The 20,804-nt window shown below is 35.8% G+C and overlaps 1 protein-coding gene across 1 annotated transcript in view; it reads right to left on the bottom strand.

Annotated features, from left to right (window-relative positions):
* The window catches only part of TFPI (tissue factor pathway inhibitor (lipoprotein-associated coagulation inhibitor)), a 29,468-nt gene extending 8,995 nt beyond the window's left edge, over positions 1 to 20,473 (bottom strand). The window contains exons 1-4 of the mRNA XM_009701091.1: positions 20,359 to 20,473; positions 12,774 to 12,974; positions 3,845 to 3,883; positions 486 to 660 (exon numbers count right to left, since the gene is read on the bottom strand). Of these exons, the coding sequence (XP_009699393.1) occupies positions 486 to 660; positions 3,845 to 3,883; positions 12,774 to 12,974; positions 20,359 to 20,473 (530 nt within the window). The remainder of the gene's footprint in view (positions 1 to 485; positions 661 to 3,844; positions 3,884 to 12,773; positions 12,975 to 20,358) is intronic.
* Positions 20,474 to 20,804: the final 331 nt, after the last annotated feature.

Raw genomic sequence — 20,804 nt, 5'->3', positions numbered from 1 at the left:
CTTTTTGTAGCCTAAACTGCACAGTCAAATCATTCAGAAGTGAGGGACAGGTTTCCCATGATTCTTTGGTAGGAAGCAAGCAATGCACAATAAGGAAACAGCAAAACCAGAAATTCCTATCTTGGCACCTCTTTTCATTACAAGACTTGGTTTGAAAAGAGTGTGTTCAGATATAGAGGTTAAAAAATATATATTAGCATTTTATGATATTATAAAGCCAAGTAGCTGGCAGATTTTAGATTAACTATCATGAGAAAAGTAAAAAAGTAGGAGTCCTGTAATATGCATTAAAATTAATAGTACCTGCCATGTTTTTAGTTTATATTTTTCATTTTTTAATTTTTATTTAAAAATACATGTAGTTCCTGCTAATTTCACATATAAATTATTGCCACCTCAGGGTACCCTAAGCTGCCTTTTTTTCCATGCAAAATACCTTCAAAACACAACATTGTTTACAAAAGAGTAATGAGGACAACTTACAGTTGCCTTGGCAGGTAGTCTGGCATTCCTCCAAATTCTTGAAGTTGTTCTGGTTTCCTAGGCACCCACCATACTTGAATACTTCACATAGCTTTGTCTCTTTGTTATAGAAATACCTGGAAAAATAGCCTCGGCAGATTCCAGGGTCTTTCTCATGAAAGCAGAAGTTGGGCTTTTCTATGAACAATGATAAATGATGAACAGGGTGAGGGAAGAAAACAAAAAATCAACACACATTCCAAGACAACAATAGAACTGGAGGAATTTTATAAAATAAACCTGTAACTCTGGGCTAAAGATCAACTATAAAATAACTGCTGCTTTATGGTACTGCTTTTGTTCTATATATAACTCTGCAATATTATGCTGGAGCATTATAGGGACATTTTTATTGTTGGGTTTTTTTTTTTTTCTGTTTTCAAGTAGCCAGTAAATTACATCTTGGAAAAGGAAAACTAATGATTCCTTTAAGTGTTCTCCTATATAGAAGCTTTAAGATGAAAATTAGTTTTCACCCTGAATTAAAACAAGACTTGAATCTCAGCTGCATCATTTGAATCTAAGTACACATTCTTGTGATTTATGTAGTTGTTTTAGTCAGTGTTAGTGTGAATTAACAGAAAGCAATGTTAAAATAGCAGGAAAAAGGAAAGAGTTTTAAAGACAGAACAGAGAAAAATCTAACATTTTGCCTGGGACAGTCTACTACTATAAAAGTATACAGGAAACTGGGAGACGGAGCAGCTATTCTATCATTTTTCAGTCCTAGTTCCTAGTTTGCAACCAATAACCACAATATCACAAGCAAAAACTAACAAATGAATATTGCATAATTTGGCTGAATATCAAGGCATGATATCATGGCTTCTGGCAGAGAAGAAAAATGCAGAGCCATACAATACTCCCCAAATGTCAATTTTTCACCATATTCAATTTTTTCTCAAAATTATATTCTTAAGAGAAAATCATGGAAACAATAATGAAATATATGTGGAGGTATTCTCAAATTCTTGCTAGCAGATACTTTGAAATATGCTTCTTGACTGAGCTGAATTGCAGAGAAAAGTATATTTAACCACCGCATAAGACAACCATATCAGACATAACATATAAAGGCCTTCCTTACCTGTAAAACTTAATAGAATACTGAGACTAAAACAATGTGCAGAGGGCTATCATTTTAATAAAAATGACTATAGAACAATTACTTTGAAGTTCCTAACATTTTTGGAGTAGATTACGGAGTTGTGCAGAAGTTAATCCTATGACACTACTTTAGCCAAGTATCTATTAAAAATCATTGCTAGAACAAGAATATTATTAAATTCAATTGATGCACATCACATATTTATATAAAACATTATAAAAGCTCATAAGTAGTGTTTTTCCAAGAAGTAATTGTCAATATCTTGTATTTCAATTGTTATAAAGCTGCATGAACAGCAAAATGTCATTTTCAGAGACCACATGTAAAATCAAACCATTAAAATGTTCTTGCATAAAGTAACAAAATCAACTATTTTGAGCATTACTGGATAGCTTAATTTTCATTTTTCACTACAAATTTCACTCTCTGCCAGTAAGTATATGTATTCTACAGTTCAGATATTTCATGTTTCATACTATTCAATGCAGCACGTACTGATGTTCACAGATTTACAAAACTAAGTTAACATAGACCAACAAATACGAAAGATATGGGCAAGGCACACAATATGCTTTCAGCTGAGAATGGAAACGAGGCAGTTATATAGACAGGTAGCAGGCAAGAATCTACTAGAGTGGCATCTATTCCATATACTGTCTATCAGGAACTCACAGACAAGAGGAGCTACAGAAACAACACTTTCATCAAACATTGCATAATATTGTGAAATAACAGAAAAAAATATTATTAGATATTAACTGAGAAAGAAAGGCAGATAATAATAAGGGCATGTAGACTACAAGATTATGACTGATTCTTCTAAATGAAGAACAGCTGTTTTTAAAATCCTTATATTAAAATCGTTCTTGCAGAAAATGGAAATTAACTCCAAATAAGTTGAGCTCACAGCTAACTTTTGTAGCCACTTTTGAAGAGAGAGGTCCTGAAGGCAATATAATCCTAACTATACAAACTAGTATTATACTTCTAAATGCCACGTCCTTCTCCAGAGACACAATATGCAAGACTTCACTACTGGAAACAATAGTAAACATGTAATGATATTGATGATAGGCATGAGCTGGATTTAACAGGATATGTTCTGTTTCGTCATTAAAAGCAGGGAACTAGGGTCAGACCTTAAAAGGAAGTAGTGCCAAATGCCTGCAGCATCTGTGGCAAATCAACTTAAGTAACTTCCATAGCACAGAATCATGTTTAGGTTTTTTTATGCTTTAAGAACAGAAAAGACAGTAGAAAACAAGAAAATAAAATCACCATCTCGGTATGTAGCATGCTGTTTGGAATATTTTCAAAGATAAATGATTTAATTAGTCTATTTCAAAATGTATGTGCAAATATTGGCATTACTGCAGAGTTAAATGTACAGCAATTCAAGAGGAAGCAAGGGGAAGGAGGGATGAAGGAGGGTAAGCAGAGAAAGAGGAGGTGACTTGTGAAGAAATTTACTTAAGTCTGTATTCAGGGAACTCTGCCTGCCAGCACTGGGCTCAATCCAGCTAAGTCTCTGACGTGCAAAGAGAAAGGGTACAATAAGTCTTCACAAGCTCTATTCTAAGTGTCAAACTTAGATATCCTTGTTAGGAACACAGGCTACCTCAGCAGACCAATAGTATTTCAGAGAAGTGATTCTCGGTGCTTAAGTATTGGCTATTTAGGAAGTCTGGGTATCAGGCATTTAAATTTCTGTAAACAGCGTGTCCCTTCAGGAGTGGGAAAGGTGTCCCCTTGCTTGATGTGTAATTATGGGATCTGCCCTCACCTCTGTTAGCACCTACACAGGCAATGCTTGAAAAATTCTGTTTCAGAGTGATTTTTCCCACTTTTGGTAACAGTGGAGGAAACATTTAGATTATTCTCAAAACACACGTTAAGAGTTCCACATCGTGGCTAACTATAATATACTTGAATCTCTGCAGAGTCCTCCTTTTCTCTTTACCGAACAAAGAAAAAAGGTGTCACGATGTGTTTATTTTTGGGAGAAGAGATTGCAGTTACCACCCTCAGTGACAACAACTGTCCTCAGAGTCTTTGATGAATACAGAAGATGATTAGGAGTAAGAACTCTCTTTAGTATGACACTGCCATTTTTGTTAGGAGATAGTTTGGAACAATACATAAAAAATTTATCAGAAGACGCTAAATCCCTTATCATTGTGTAAAAGTTTTAGATTACTATGTAAACATAATTACCTTTCTTAATTTTTGCTAACATCATCTTCCGAGGCAATTCTGCAATATAAATCAAAAGAAAAGTGTTTAGCAAAAGCAGACATGTTCAGTCTCACCTGTGATATCAGGGTGCTTAGCAGTGATGATGAGCATTGAGGAGGAAGAATACAGCATCTCTTCCCCTTCTTTCTTCTTTTTCTTAGAGAAGTAGCACAAAAGCTTGTTCTAGAGGACTGAAGTATCATTTCCTTTGTATGAGAAGACCTGTTATATTGTAAACTTGAGGATATGGAAAGTACTGGAATCAAATTATGTCGATATTGAACAGAGAAATTCCTCTTCATGTTACTGGAACCAGAATCCTCTATTATGTAATCTTACTCCTCAAAAGAGTAGTAATTAGTAGACTAACTTAACTGTTGTAGATACTGATACTGCTAACAGATTTGGAGCTGATGCAGTTAGCGATAAAGAACTCTCTCATGCTATCCAATTCCCTTTGCTATGCTATGTAGTGTCTGAGTAAAGTTTTCATTATGCTGTTTATGATATTAAAGCCCATTCGACAAAGGATTTCCAACTATCTTTAGGGTAGTACAGGCGCCAAACTTCTTTGCGTTGTTCTTTCAGTGCATGATCAGCAGTGACAAAGTTGCCATTGTCATTTTTAAGGGAGGAGCCTGGATTGTATTGTACTTGCTTAAGAAGCTGGATATCTGAATTCAATCCCACATTCCTTTTTAGCAATTGAAAACAAATCTTCCCCTTCTAGGAGACTGCCTAATCATAAAACTACAAAGGAGTCCAAGGGGAGACCGGCTCAGCCAACGTGTAATAAGGGCTGAAAATTTTTCGGCATCTGAGAGAAAAACGGCCAAGGATAGCTTATATATTTTCTAATACAGAGATTTTGCAAGGAACATGAAGTAGCAGCTTCTGGACTTAGCACCTAAGTCATCTTTTTTGCATTGCTTCATAACTTTTACTTTGTACTTGTGCTTTTCTTAATGGCATTATAAAATGCTAGTTTCTTTAAAACTCTCCTTTGCCTACTGACCTCTTGCATAGGAAAGAAGGGATAGAGTGATACAGCTAATGCTTTGCTTGAAGATTTCTTCTGGAAAGCAAATGCAATCAAACATACTATAACGAAGCAATGCATTTGCCTGACCCTGGGCCATCTTAGCTACCACAGCCTCTGTTAAGAATATATCAATTCCCTACAGTACATTGCAAGAGTAGCAGTTGAGTAGCAGAAGCAGATTACAACTACTTTCTACTGCTGATGGTTCTTCCTGCTTGAGTGGATACATGCCTTCCAGAGAGGTGCTCATAAAGCCTCAGTGTACTGGTCTAGCTTTCTTTGAAACATGAAATGAAAGAGAATTCAAAGGGAAGTACAAACTTTAATCTGAATTTAAATCACATGCATTAGTCTCTCATGCCATGTTTCCCAGAAGACCTCTAAGTCATACACCTAAAAGACATCACTACAGCCTCTCTGTGACTTTATGTGTGAGACACAGTTGCTCTGCCCAGCTGGTGAGAGTCGGGGATACAGGAGTGCTGTGCCCTATCTCAGCTTGGAGGTAGCTACTAGCAAGACCTCAGACTGGAAACAATTCCGGCTGGAAAGTAGAGTGGCTGCTGTGCCTTTCCTTGTTATGGAAGCAGTAACAGAAGATGCTTGAACCATCTGCATCCTCACCTTTTCTGTAATTTGTAATTTTAATAAGGTCTTCCACCACCACTATTTATATCAACCTCTTCATAGTCCAAAATTAAAAGGAGTTGTAGCAGTTTATTCTCCACTCATGTTCCAGAGCAAGTGTTTCTAATCATCCTTTATACAGTGATGTACCTTTTGTGGGTCCTATTTTAAGAGGTGCTGCTGACGACTAATAAGCTTTTAGCATTAGCTGTACTGCCCTTGTGTGCCACAATCCTACCATAGTTTTTTTTCTTCTGGAAACATGCCTGTGCTATATTTTTAAAGCAAATCTATCAGGTAGAAATTCTGTCATGATACATTTTCCTTCCATCTCTGGGACAATGTAGCTGGTATCCTTAAAAAAAATACTATTTAAAGACATGACATGCACTTTAAGAGTGACATATAATTTGTTTGAACATATTTCCAGTGCTTCCTATTAGTAGGAGGCTATGCCTTCAGCATTTAAACCTGTGACCTAAACAATGGACACTCACATCAGGCCATTTCACTAATTTCACTCAGCTGTCCCCTTCAGGCCAATATCAGCAATCATACTTTGGCATATGATCTTGACTCTTCTGGCACAGAACAGGAAGAATTTATTGTGAGTTTATACAGGCCTAGAATATTTCAATCTTACTATCATGTCAACAGTGTCTTTTTGCTTCTGAAACGACAAAAATCCAAATCCACAGCTAAGTTAATTTCTTCTTTGTAAACAAACTGTATTTCTGAGTAGATCTGCAGTGTAAACAATAGACATTAGAATTGCTGTCATGTCCAGAACCTTTTATCAGTAGGTATTTTCCCATGTTAGAAGCTTAAGTAACCTAAGATACATATTCACTGCCTTGAAAATTAGGACCTTTGTGCTAGTGATGACATTTGTGGTTCCATCCATATCCAGTAAACAATGGAGCCTACAGGCAAACTTCTCTTAAAAGTAATTTTTTATTGCCTGAAGTGGTGAGTACTGGGCATAAGAAACAAAAAATGTAGCTGATTCCTAGGAGACTTAAGTCAGAACTAGGCATCTTGAATCTTAACACTGTCTTAGAGAGTCTTTGAGTGGCAAACCTGTAGTTGGGGCTCTCCGAACCCTCTTGTACTGACTTCAATCAGTTCTGGGAATTACTCCGTTCTGTCTGTGATGGCTTATTTATTCAAAAACTTTAAAAAGTTGTTCTGATTTAGTGAGCCTGGCAATTCACTCATGTTGGTTCATTTATTCTTGTGTTTGTGCTTAATATTGGAAAATCAGACACTTTGACCATTCACATTACTTCTTCAGGATTTGTATGCATATCTCTTAACTTCCTTTAAGATTATTTTTAGCAATCTTGACCACTACATTCTTCACAGTGATAATTGTCTGAGTATCTCTTAGATTTTTCTTTATTTTTAAGCATTTTCCTATCACTCATACTCTCTTTTCAGTCTGATTTCTACAGTTACTAAATAGTGGTCTTCCTGCAGTAATAAATACTGGAAACATTAAGTAAGATTAATATAATATACTACAAAACTGCACAGACAGAGCCAGATTTAACAAAAAGAACCTACTGAATTATCTGGGTTTTTTTACTCAATTATGTTGGCAAAAGTGGGTTATCTTACTAGTTTACTTTGTTTTCCGGCTGATGGTTGACACCATACAGTGTCTGTGCCACCAAACCATTTTATCTGCTGTTATTCATTCAGAGAATACAGAAATAATAAGCCTTTATTACTCCAGTTCCTCATAGCAGATTCAACACTTGCAAAGTCTTTGATCACTATTATGCATACACTAAATACTATACTTGGGCTGAGTACCAAGATGTAGACACTAAGCCAGTTCTCATTTTAAGTAACTTTCAGTTTTATCCTATGGAATTATGCAAATTATATGCCAGTACAGGATTTGGTCCAGGAGATCTCTTCCAGATATTGATCCAACATGTACGTCAGGATCAAAATAAGAGTTATTAGTCAAAATAGCAACAGTAGATTGAAGAAATAATTTTATAGATCTTCACTCATGGCAACCGATCATGACTTTTGGATACATTTAATTCCAAATTCTTTATCTGTCAACCCCGCCCTTTTCAGGTTAGCCCTCTGTCTTAGCCTTTAAACCAGAATTTAGGACAAAGACTCCAAATTACCAGGAAGTTGCTTGTTTTGCATGAGATACTGTCAGCTGCAGTCCTGCAAAAAACCCTGCTCCAAGCATAGTAAACATGCTGTGGGTCCAGTTGAAACCCAAAACCAGATATGAGATGTAAAAGTACCAAAACCCAGCCTGCTGACAGAAAAAAGATGACCTGTCTTCACATCCTAGATCCCAGGTCTTTCTAACACTGAATGCTAATCAAGAACTTTCAATTTTTTATTTTGAACGATTGTATTCATTAAACTTTGTGGAGCCACAACTAGAAACAGATTAATCACAATTTTCTAAACAAAGCACCATAGAAGTGAAGAAAATGCCTTTTAAGGAAGGTTATTCTCTTAGAACAACAGTGTCAACATTCATTTTTTGAACCTCTATGTACGTATTAACTGTGGAGTTCAGTAGCAAGTTTCATTAATTTCTGTGCTGAAAATTTAATAAATACGGAAAGAAACTATTAAGCTGGTTGTCCATAGGGGGGGGAAAAAAAAATCAGTTAAATCCATGATACAAACTTACAACTCATGGAAGCCCTATGACAATTTTAAGTCTTGAATTAAGTCTAGAATTTTAAGTCTAGAAAGGCCATTTCTCAGATAAACAGACAATTACTACACAAAGTATTAATACCACAATTTGAATAATTTTCAACTCCTTAAAATGATATTAATCTGTCTTGAATGCTGATGAAAATATCATTATTCAATTCTGACAGAGAGATATTTTCTGGATAACCATACAGAATAAGTAATATTAATTAATACTCAAAAATCTGCCCCCAAATTCTGGGTTAAGTACAGGAAAGACATCAGTTTCTTTAGCCATAAACCTTTATGGGGGTAATGATTACCAAAAGCTAAATATAAGTCTTTTACACCCAGTTTGGTAGGTGGCAACATTCAGCCCAAATTGGAAGCAAGACCAACACCTACCTTTTAAACCTCAAGTACTACATCCCTACCTTTTCTACTAACAAGCACCAAAACTGGCATATTCTGCTTGGAGAAAATGACCCAGATATAGAGATACCAGAATTATCACTTAGGCCTTGATACAAGAAATCTGAAATTTGTTACTGATTATAAGCTATGCTATAACCAGCACAAGGCTATTTGCTTTCTTTAAATATTATAGCGTTCGGTTCCCAAACAGGAAGAACAGGCAGAACTTTTGATAGGTCAATTTTTAGAGATGTAAAAACAAAACATCAGAGGTAGAAAAGGAACAAAACTTCATTTTTGTCTTAGTTCTGCATACTGGTTAAGCATAGCCTTGATCTTGCATTCCTCTGTAATAAATTTCTGCTTGCTTTGATTTTCTGCCAAGAACTGTCATCTGCTCCTATCCAGTAGTTCCTTATGAAGACTTAGAAACATATTACTTGAATTCTGTCTTGCTGTTATATCTTTTTTTTTAATCAGATAAGAAGAATCCAAGACACAAATAGTATAGCCTGGAGAAAGAACAATATTGTAAACAGCTTTTAACCTAACTGGTTTCTAAAAAAACAAATACAGGTACATGAGCACCAAAGTAGTAATCTGCACTTCTAGTGGTATCTGAAACTTCAACGTGAAAACAAACTGAATTGCTGACGTAAAGGTTCTTTCTCTTCTCAGCCAGTTCAGTAAGAGTTGGCTTAAGACCCGTTTCGGATCCAAGTAGGACAGAGTTTCATTGACTTTGTGTGTGCTTGCATTTAGGGCAAGATGTTTACATTCGAGAAGGCGCTTTTCTCTAGGTCATCTTTTTTTTTTTCTTACTTGAAATGCTAGATACGTTATTTAGTAACTAAGGAATTATGATTTCTGTATCATTTTTCCTCGATGGGATGTCATTTCAAGATATACTTTGTTTTAATATCATTAGCACTACATTTACCCATGTATGACTCCTGAAAACAGAGTGAGACTGTGACTGATTCTTGCCACTTCTTCCCTGGAGCACATCTGGTCTCTGAGGCTCATTAGCAGGTCTTGTCAGAAGCCATCAAAAGATAAGTTTCAAATTAATGCTTAGAGTAAAATGCACTGAAAAATTACCATTCTGTTAAAGAATGCAGTGATCTGATCTTTTGCGCTTTGACAAGTTGTTAGTGAAATTTTGTAGTGTTTTTTCCATCCCAATAGTTTTATAAGCATGTGATTGTTTGAAAGCAAAACATAACTGATTAGAAAAAGAAGTGAAATCTGCATTCATTCTAAAATTTAAGGTTCATATTTGTGCTTTCCCCCCCAAGTGGATTGTCTGTCGTGCCAGGTACAATAATAGAAATGCATGGTGGTGTCAGCAGATCAGAAAATAGGTGTGAATGGTAAATAATGCCTTGACTTAGTATTAAGTGACTAAATGAAACGCATAGTCTCCTCACTGGAAAGATCAAAGGAATCAAGACCACTGATACCTTTTAAGAAGAATGGATTTTCCTCTGATAGCTGTTCTTCCAACAGTTCCTAACCAGTGTAACTTTGTGCTCACGTACAACACTTCAGATTAAATTTTGCTATTATTTATACATACAGTCCCGTTGAGGCCTTGCTCCACTCAGCCACCTTATTCCGGTTCACTTTGTCTAAGTAAGAAAGCAGTCCTGCTTTACTCTATAAATTGTAAACACCATTGGAAATTGTCTTACTAGAAATACATAATAAACTCAATGTGTAATAATACTCACTCATTCTTTCCCTTGATGTGGATGGACTGGATACAGATGGAGAACAGTCCAAGTCAAAGAACCAAACTACAGACTTGAGAAATTCTCAAAGTCTATGCTGGACTATGACATGTGCTGCTGTTGCACTAGTTTAGATTCAAACAAATTATTCTATTACATAAATACATCTGCAAGGAAACATCAGCTACCTATATGGGTAACTGAAAAGAAGTATAAGGAAACAAAGAACCTGCAAAAACTTTTTAGTAATTTTTCCTTTCATTTTAAACACCTGTAACTAGTTGAAAAACTTGATCAACCTTGCGGAAGGTCATACAGTCAGAAGAGAAGAGATTATACCTACTAGTCAAGTAAATGCCAGATACCCTGAGCTGTACTGCTAGCTCTGATTATAACACAGTTTATGGACTTCACTTACTTTTCTGTTACCTTACCACCTTTCTTTTTCTGTCAGTGAAAGGCAAGATAATAAATTGCTTATCTACAGTACCTGACTTATTGATGTGATCAGTTAATGTTTGCATATCTGAGGATTAGAAGCATTATAACTAACAAACATTATTAAAATATTACTTAGGGTAATGTGCACATCAGTCCCAGCCATTACTCTGACACCGGGGCGGGAGGCAGGCACTTACTTTGATGTCTAGAATAAATGTAGTGACACAACTCACAGTAATTTTTATCAGGAAATACAGATGTGTTGTGAGACAGAAGATGCAACAGATTCAAGGTCAGATCTAAATAATACCTAGATATGAATTCTGAAAAGGATGGGAGATGGGTAACAGAGACATTTACATTTATTACAGACAAAGGATGATGCTATAAATCAGCTTGTCTTACATATATAGCCTGTTTGGGTCAGAAAATCTAAAAAGGAGCTTCCGAAATAAATTTTCTAATCTGAAATTTCTGGAAGTATTTTTTATAACATATATAAACTTGCTGTGCTTCAAAGAGGCCTTTGTTAATCCTAGACGGTAGAAATTTATATTCTGCAAGCCAACTAAGTACCTATAGCACATCATCAGATTTCCAGTTTTATGGAAGGGCTCAGGGGTAGAATGAATTATGAAAACGTGGGAAACAAAGCGACACCTACTGAGATCTACACAGCAGTAGGATGTTACCAGAGCACATCTCTAATAGGCAGGAGAGATGAACAATTTTCATCTGATTGTGTTACTCAACCTCAGAATAACCTGTAAACTGTTCTCTACTGCAGGATTGCCCAGCATCACTGTCTTGAGCTCGATAACATTTAATGACCCAATTTGCTGCTGAGCAAGGCATTTGTGACTGAAAAGTGCCTTCTATTGAGAATGAATCCTTCCATCTTACCTCAAAGTCTAAATAAATGAAAATCCAATGTATGAATTCACTTGGGAAAAATCCACATAGTTGTATACTCTCTGAGGGTTAACACACACCTCTAAAGAGCTCTTTAGAGAATTTTCTTTCTGTTTCTATTGCCTCCCCTCAGTATCTCCTTTTCTATCACTTTCTCTGTACACAGCCAGACACGTTCCATCTAATTTCCATGAAAGTAAGATCCATATTAGGTATCCAAAGGAAAGTCTCAAGAAGACTTTGATTCTTTCAGTCTCTAAAAATATGAGCTTGTCAAATTTCTAGCTCCACTGGCATTAACCTCCAATTTTAAGAATCTTCTGACTTCCATACACTGCTGTGAGGAACAGGAGTTGGTCACCTTCACAAGGCTGGAAGCCTTAGTTAATTACAAGGATCATTTTTAATAGCAAAACCAGCATTCACAAGGCACTTTCTACAAATTCTACTGTGTATCATATTTTGGTTCTCGTTTTCCTCTTTCTACTGATTAATTGATGAGTTTTCAACAAAACAGATCTTTTATGACAAACAGCTATAACTGACATTTTTAATGAGAATTATTTACTACTGTGGTTCTAGTTATGTTGAATTGTAGCAGATGTTCAAGATTTTGGACAGCTTCTATCAGCTTTTCAACTGAAGGAGAAACCTGGGATCAAAAATCAAGTTAAATACTCTGAAAGCAATAAAGAACATCTGTGCTGCCCACCAGTTTAGCCCAGCCTCAAAATCAATTTCATTTTAAGGACTCATTCAAAACAGGGCTCTAGCTAGAAAATAAGCTTTCTTGCATTGGTGTCTCTATTCCACAAGTCCAGTAATAAAAATTCACACTTATCTTTCAAAATCCTGAATGTTTGCTTGCACAATATAAAATAATTCAGATTACTACAACATAGTATAATACTTAGGAACATAATTAGAGGCACTACATTACTGTATTAATAGGAATTGAAGAGGGTCTCTACTTCCAAAATTCATGTGGTTTGTGGATGAAAAATAACAGATGCAAATGAAGAACTAATAAAAGGATAAAAGAATGGGTACTAGCCTGTTGCCACACACTTCTTCTGACATTCTTCCAGTGTTAGAAAGTTGTTCTCATTGCCATGGCATCCACCATATTCAAATATTTCACACTCACGGCTTTGAATATTGAAGTAATAGCGCACATGGATTGCTTTGCATGGACCTTCATCCGCTTTCATGGCACAGACTGAATGCCCTAGTTTCAGTGGTGGTAAAGCACCATCTGTAATACAGACAAGGAGTAGAATAACTGTTACTAAGTTAGTTTGCTTCACTGCACAGTATAACTTCAAATGAGACTGCTTGTCTCCTGCTAGAGAGGCACTGCATAACATCTGAATGTAAAGCTCTGAACGCACTAAACATAGATGTAAAAAGAGAATCATCATCTGCATTGGAACACAAATTCCACTGAACCAAATCAAATGTCTGGTTTCAATTTTCAACCAGAACAGCTCATGTTATAAACTTTAACTCCTCATCATAAATCTCTAAATAGCTAAGGGTAGTGGTTTACTCACAGGAGCTAGTGGGCAATTCTGAATAACAAACACATTGAGAAAATCCTAGTAGCTCCCAAAGACACAATGACTACCCCTGCATAAAAAAGGCAGAAAGAGGGTTCCTTGTGCTCGCTTCCATGCACTTCTAAGTAGTGAACACAGCTCATAAAGACATCTCGTAGCAAGCAGTGCGCGATGAACTAAGCAAGACAGCCCTGCAGAGGGCACCACTCCCCTATCAGATCACACTTCAGTGGTGCATAAACCCATCCGGTACAATTGACAGCTCATCATACTGTCTTTCTCTGATCTCACTCTTCTTGCATTAGAGCTTTCAAGACCTAAGAAGTACACAACTAGAAAGTTGAGGTGAAAAGAAACAGTATCTTTTCAAATTGTGTCATTTCTATGTCTTTGAATATACTTTATTAGGTAAATGAATTTTTTGTAAAAATGGTCATATATGCTGTGAAGAACACTAGCAAAATTTTACACTGTCAACGTATACAATGAAATTCTGACAGACCATCCAGTTTGTGGTACTGTTTGCTTATCAATATATAGTTTCATATCTTTTCCTTTGTTGTTTTTCTAAGGAACTATTTTACCCTAGAGGATTTTGAAAGCTTTACAGAGCTTGTGTGCTTGTGATAGCAGCCAGAAGGGACCTGACATTTTTCATTCATTCTCCCAGAGCTAATCAGAATATTGGTGTCTCTTAACATGCATACGCAGAAGTATCTATCACTGCTGATTATGGTGGCCCAGGAAACAGGAGAAAATAAAAGGATGAGGATGAGAGTTTACATGGTCATTGCACAGCTTCCTACTAATAACTAGATTAAGTTTCAATTAAAAGAAACCACAAAAATCAGGCTTTATGACATGGTAAAAAGGAAATTAGTAGTATAACTACTACCTATCTGCTCTGTGGATATCTAATTTTAATGTATAAAATTTGCCTTATTATGTAATCTTTAAATGAAATGCACAGTTGAGATAAATCTGCATGAAGTTGACTAATTTTATTCTGAGTCACTTATAATCGTTAAATCTACAGGAAAGAAACAATTTTCAGCACTAAAATCTTTTAAATTGTAACACTTAAATCCTTAAAAAATTAACAACTTTTATTACACAACTACCAACAACACAAAAATTGTAGCACACAGTTAGATCTTCCAAAACCAGACAGTTTGGTGTTAAAATACGCATTAAGATGATTAATTTCAAAATTGTCATTAAATATTCAGTCCCTAAAATAGTTTGTCACTGTTTACTCATTAGTGAAATTACATTTACAGATTTTGAAGTAAGGAAAATAGATTTGAAAATATTATTGAAGACTGCCTAATAGGAAATGTGGATGAATTAAAAGAAACATTTTTAAGAGACATTAGATTCAGTAAACTTCCTATGGAGTTCAGCTTGCCAAACAGATTTCTGAGTTTTGTTTCTTGCCAGTGTCCCTATCTGGGTCTTCCTGAGTCCATGAAGAATTAGGATTTAGAAGTCACAAGAGACTCCACGTCAGACCTTAAAGGCCTAAAGTTCTCCAACAGGTTTGGGAATCCTTTGGAAGGGACTTTAAAAGGCTCAACTTGAAAAGCTGAGAGGATACTGCATTGCAAAATTAAACTTTGGAATTCCCCCACTCAGTAATAGGGAAAAAATGCCTTCAAAACACCAACGTTTTCAGTAACTTTTGGAATAACTCCTGAAATTATAAACATCAAACATTCAGAGCTCCACAGAAACTGATCCAACTCAAATACGGTTGGGGTGAGGGCTGGCAGCTGGTTTATAAACATGTTATTTTCTTGGCACACAAGAAATGAGATCTCCTACATGATCTGTGTCAGAGACCCAGTTCAGCCTAGAAGAGGTTATGAAAACTTACTAGGTTTCCTAACTACTGGAATTTCAGACATAGGGTTATGTCAGCTCATTTTGCTTGCTACATTATGCCACATCAGTGTGGGCTATCAAAACAGAAATAGTGTGTAAGCATAGTTGCAAAACTACACAAAGACAATGAACAAATGGCTTAGTAGCGTTCATCTTGGGAACTTGCTGGTCTCAACTCGTAGCCTATTGCTCATCAGAGCCACAAAACTAAATCATTGTTTTGCTTACCTCTCAAGGCCTTTCCTCTGCAGTAACACTGTAACTGTTACCACTGTCAGATGTACTGACATCTGCTGCAAACCTAATGACTATCTGTGTCACACTTTTTGGCAATCAGACAATTATTTTCTTAGGAGTGCTAGAAAGTTACCACACTTCAGCTAAAATCTGTACCCTGTGAAACCCCTAGGGGCCAAACCCTCCAACTTTGAACAACAGCCAAGTGACTCTGAAGAAAGAAGTCTCAAAGGGATTCATGGGAACTGAATCTTTCTTGTGTCTGGGAACAGTGGAAGAATTCTTCCCCATTGTTTTACACCTGGGAACACTTAATTTACACAGATGACACAAAACAAGCTTTCCTTCGCAGATTAGCACAGCAGATGAGAAGGCAAGCATGAGTGTTTGGCCAGTAAATCTGCATGGATACAAATCTCTCTGTACACATTTCACATGTGGAATACACCTTGAGAAAAAAGTGACTCTTAGTACAAGGCCTCCTCTGCTCTTGAACACTAGAACAGAATGTTCCTACTACATTTTAGGTCCTGTGTGAAAAGTACAGGATATGACATTTAGGGAAGATGTCTGTCAGGAAGGTCAGTGAGTATTCTTCAATAGAAACATGGGACATTAAAACTGGAAGGAATTTTAATGGAGTTTCTCATTCAAGTTTTGGCATATTTCTATGGGATAAATAGCTTGAGACCTTTTCTGACAGATGTCCAAATTGTTCTTAAAAAACTCCAGTGAAGTAAGACTCCCAGCAAGCTGAAGCAGTCAGTTCCAGGATTACACTACCCTTCTTGCAAGCCAGGCCTTTTTTGTGATATACAGTCTAAATATTCTTTATCACATATTAAATCATTTTGTACTTCCTTCAGTGCAAAGGCAGAATAATTTAGAACCATATATATGGTAAATTTGTTTTTATTTTCTAATCCACCATTCATGTCTTGCGATTTAAGGCTGCTGCAGAAGAGAAAGTGGCCTTCTGCACTCTCAGCCTTTACTTTGGGCTCTCCAGGTTCAGCCCCTTCCCAGGCTGCTTGAAGCCTTCGTGGTGCAGCAGCCCCCTAGCGCTCTCTGCATCACTTCAGTAGCCTGCCTCTGGTCTGCTTTCTTTTGCAAGACTTTTGTCTCCTTTTAATTATGTCTATACTAAATAAACTAATTTCTTCCAATCTTTTTATTGGCCTTGCTTTCTAATCCTCTTACACCTCTCCTTTGGATCTTTTCCTGTTGGTCTGGATTACTGTTGAAGAGTGCTGCCCAGAGCTGAACATAATCCTCTACCTGAGATATTACTGATGCTAAATAGAGTGGAATAATTATCCTTTGGGTTTTTTGTTAACAGAACACAGAATTACTTGCCTTTTTTTTTACAACAGCATTGCATTATTTTTGTAATGGTCTGCAACTTCCACTTACTTTCCAGCACATATAATCTTGTTATACAGGTGCTTCAACAGTTATTTTCCACTTTATATTTATGAATGCATTGATTCTTCTTCTTAAGTATAGCATGTTACATTTGTCCTTTTTAAAAAGAAAATTAGTTTAATCCTCCACATTGCATTTGGCCCTGTTGGATATTTATTACTCATCCCGTTTAGGCATTTGGTCCAAATAAACTTAGAAAAAATCCATAGATTTATAGGACTGTACTACCCTAGAACAAGAAAATTGAGTTTGTTTTACTAGAAATACATTAAATAATGGTTACAGCTGATGCTCACTGTCACACACAAGTTATTACTTGCCATACTAGAACCAACATAAAGCAAAGCAAAACCTCCTCTCCTCCTTCTCCCCTCTCCTCAATTTTTTATTTTAGTGACTTCATTGTATCAGCTATGTAGGTTTTCATAACAGAAGGCACTAAGTGTCCACTGCTGTGTCTTAACAATATTTCCACTCCATAGTTTGTTACAAGTGCAAAGTAATGCTGATGAAATGGGTCACAATGAGAACAAGTTTAGTGCAGATATTTTATGTCACTACGTTCTTCCTCCATCCCGACAGTCTTCCAAATTTTGGCAACTGTCAGAAACAAGACACTGGCCAAGACTGTTCCTACACATCACAGCCATTCTCACACCTACTGTCATTCACATAGCAACTTTTGCAACTCAAGACATGGCTGTTTAACACATGAACAGTCACTATTAACTAACATGAAGTAATTTCATTGTGAGATCTGTAATAATCTGCAGTTAGTCATGTTGTAGCCCTGAGCACATTGACCTAATATGATCAATGCACAGCACTGTTATCACTTTACTAGTAAGCAGTATAATATTACAAAACCAGAAGTGGTGAATAACATCTCTAATCCTCTTACATTAATAAAAGTAAAAATGATACTTTTCCCCCTGGCTGTAGGCAGAATAAAAGACTCTAACTTGACTTTCAGACTCTTAAGGATAGTCTGCAGGGCTGGTTGTTAAAAATACATCCTTTTAGTTAGAAAGTGAATTCATTTCTTTACTATTCCTATGGCACAATAAATATTAAAGACAATAGTATTATTGCAGAGTTACTTTTCAGAACAGAACAATATAAATTAGATTGGGAAAATAAAACTTGGTCAGGAGTATTTCTGAATTTTATGCAAAATACATTCTGGTTCTGTTTGCTTAGGTTATGGGTTCTCAACCTTATAGGAGTTTTTATGATTATCCTTACTTATAAAGATATACTATCATCTTTCCAGGCTTTCTTGTACATGTCTCTCTGATAAGTGATATCAATACTAAGCACCTTGTCACAAATGAATAGTTGTTTCTTCTCTCTCTGTCTTTGTCAGTTTGACAGCTTCCCACCCGCACACTGTTCTGTGCTCTTCCTACCCATGTGTTTCCTACCCTTTCTTTAAGCAGTCACATTTATTCTTGATAAACTTTCACATACGAATAAAAAGAGCATTCAACTTATGAGTCATTTTCCTCAGGCTTTGGCACATCAGCTAAAGCACTCCCAACCACATAAAGTATTACTGAACAACATACATAAACCAGTTATTTTTATATCTTTTATTTTTGTTATTACCCTTACTTATTGGTGCAAAAATGACAGACTTTGCCAGAAGAGAACAAATTGAGGATCTTTTTTTATCCCACTGGACTTGACTTACAACCTTAATTATTGCTGTAATTTAAATACTAACAGACAAAAAAAACCCCTCTTAAATTCACAAAGCGCTTGTACCCAATGTGATTCAAAAGCATGACATTACGAATAATGGATACACACAACTTATTTTATCCTTTAATATCTGAAAGTTATTGAATTCTAGGGTAAAATATGTCAATATTATATAACCATCTAACTCAGGAAATAAATGATATCAGTGAAATTGTAGTCTACAAAATTGCCACAGTTAAATTCACTGAGAACAGAAATTCACTTAACAAACCACAAATATAATTCTAATTAGCAACAATCAATTCATTTTATAGAAACAGAGTACTGCAAAAATACTGTTTTTTGTAAACTCTGCAACTGAGTCTTCAGTAGTCACAAAACCAGGGTCCTGGTTTAATTTCTAAGCACCACATTTGATTGTTTTTTACTTTGGAATACAAGCCCAAAAGTTCAGAACTGTTTCTCATACTAAATCAGTTACTGGTTGTATAATAAATAACTGGTTGTGAAATAACCAGTGATGAAATAATGCCCAATAACAAGACTATTTAATTTCCTTGAGATTATTTTCTTATTGTCTTTTATAAACAAAATAAATATAAGAAAAAAATTAATCCAGCAGATTTCTTGTTCCGGTAAGAAAGTGTATTATTTTAACAAGCAAGACAACTTGGCCTTCATGAACTGGAAGCTTAGGCTAAGGATTTTTATAAAACTAAGAGTTGCAAAGAAAAATGTGACTTCACCCTCTAAACAAGAAGGGCATTTATGTACTTCAGAGTTAAAGAGAAACAAATTTATTTTGTATGAAACAGTCTTGACTAAACATCCATGCTAAGTATATGCTTAATGCGGAATGGTGCCTATCTTAAATTGTAGTGACTAATTGTGACATGGTCCTAAAGCACTAGCTTCATTTGTAGTATTCCCAGTTAGGTTTCAAAATCAGACCTGTCAAATGGGAGAAGTATCCAATGCATAGTTCTCTGCAGCTTAAGAAAGACATCACAATTTTAAATCATTTTCTCATAGGAAAGAAGAATATTTTAGTATGCCTCAAAAAAAAATTTCCACTCATCTGCTTTCTCAAAATTGTTTGGGAGGAAATAAATATATCTTTCACAATGATATCCAGTATAGAAGTTTGATCAAGCTTACTTGATTTCAATGAAGTGAAAGTAAATAATGATCTTACAATGGTAAGAATCTGAGAACATCCCCAGTTTTAAGTCACGCTTCTGACAGTATTTTTTCCTCACAAAAATCTAACTGGTGAGTTTTTATTTATCCAGCAATATCAAATCATTTGGGGCTGTACAAAGAGCTTCTTCAAGGCCCAGAAAAACAACTAGGGTAGCAATTGCATCATCTTTAGACCAAACTTTGCAAATTAACTGTGATTCAAGAGTTGTGCGCAGGACAGCATAACATCAGTCTACAATGTTATTCATCATGTTTCTGCTCCATTTGCACGTGGAGCTAAAACCCAAGTTTACCAGTTGCATGTTCTTCTCCCTAAAAATTGAACTTTCCCATGGATCCTAAAGCAGAGCTTTAAAGGAATGATCTTGATATCTAACACAATGCTTGATTAGAAGTTTCAAAAGTCATGGGAAACAGAAGCCTTTATAGAAGGCAATTTTGCTACAGTTTAATGCAAAACTCTGAGCATCTCCCTCTTAGTTAGAAAACAGTGCATTTTTAGTTAGTTCCACTTTCAAAAGTTTCCCAGAAAAATTCTCAAGTAGAGAATTACATCTACAGTGCATTTTATCATAGTGGTTTTTGTTGTTTGAGATAATTTTATGTGTCATTTTTGTAATCTCTTACCCAGAACATCCTCTTCTTTGCTGTCATCTAAATCAGTAGTTGCATGCCCAGTGATGCAGATGAAGAGCAAGATAAAGGTTAAAGGTAAGGAACATCTCTTTTTTCTTCCTTTCATCTTTCCTGTATAACATATAAATGAGAAAATACACTTCAAATTCCTTGAGTGGTCTGCAAAAGTCATTAGCAGGGAGTGCGTAGCTGTATGCGTAGATATACAAACTGGGAGCTTTGGAAATAATGTGAGCTATGTTAGTATAACTATATTATAAGCACAATGGAAAACAAGACAAGATTTATAGTTGCGCTCGGTTGATTGCAAGTCTCCTATCCCATCTCCAGTACAGATTAGAGGCATTGCTATTACTTTTATTTTAAGCCACGACTGAAGTCACCTCCCAGAATACTTAATGATATAAAAATGTAACACTTTGTACTTTTAATGTCTT

Source organism: Cariama cristata, unplaced genomic scaffold (genome assembly GCF_000690535.1).
Source record: "Cariama cristata isolate BGI_N322 unplaced genomic scaffold, ASM69053v1 scaffold865, whole genome shotgun sequence".
Lineage (NCBI taxonomy): Eukaryota > Metazoa > Chordata > Aves > Cariamiformes > Cariamidae > Cariama > Cariama cristata.
This window is presented reverse-complemented; position numbering and strand designations above follow the sequence as displayed.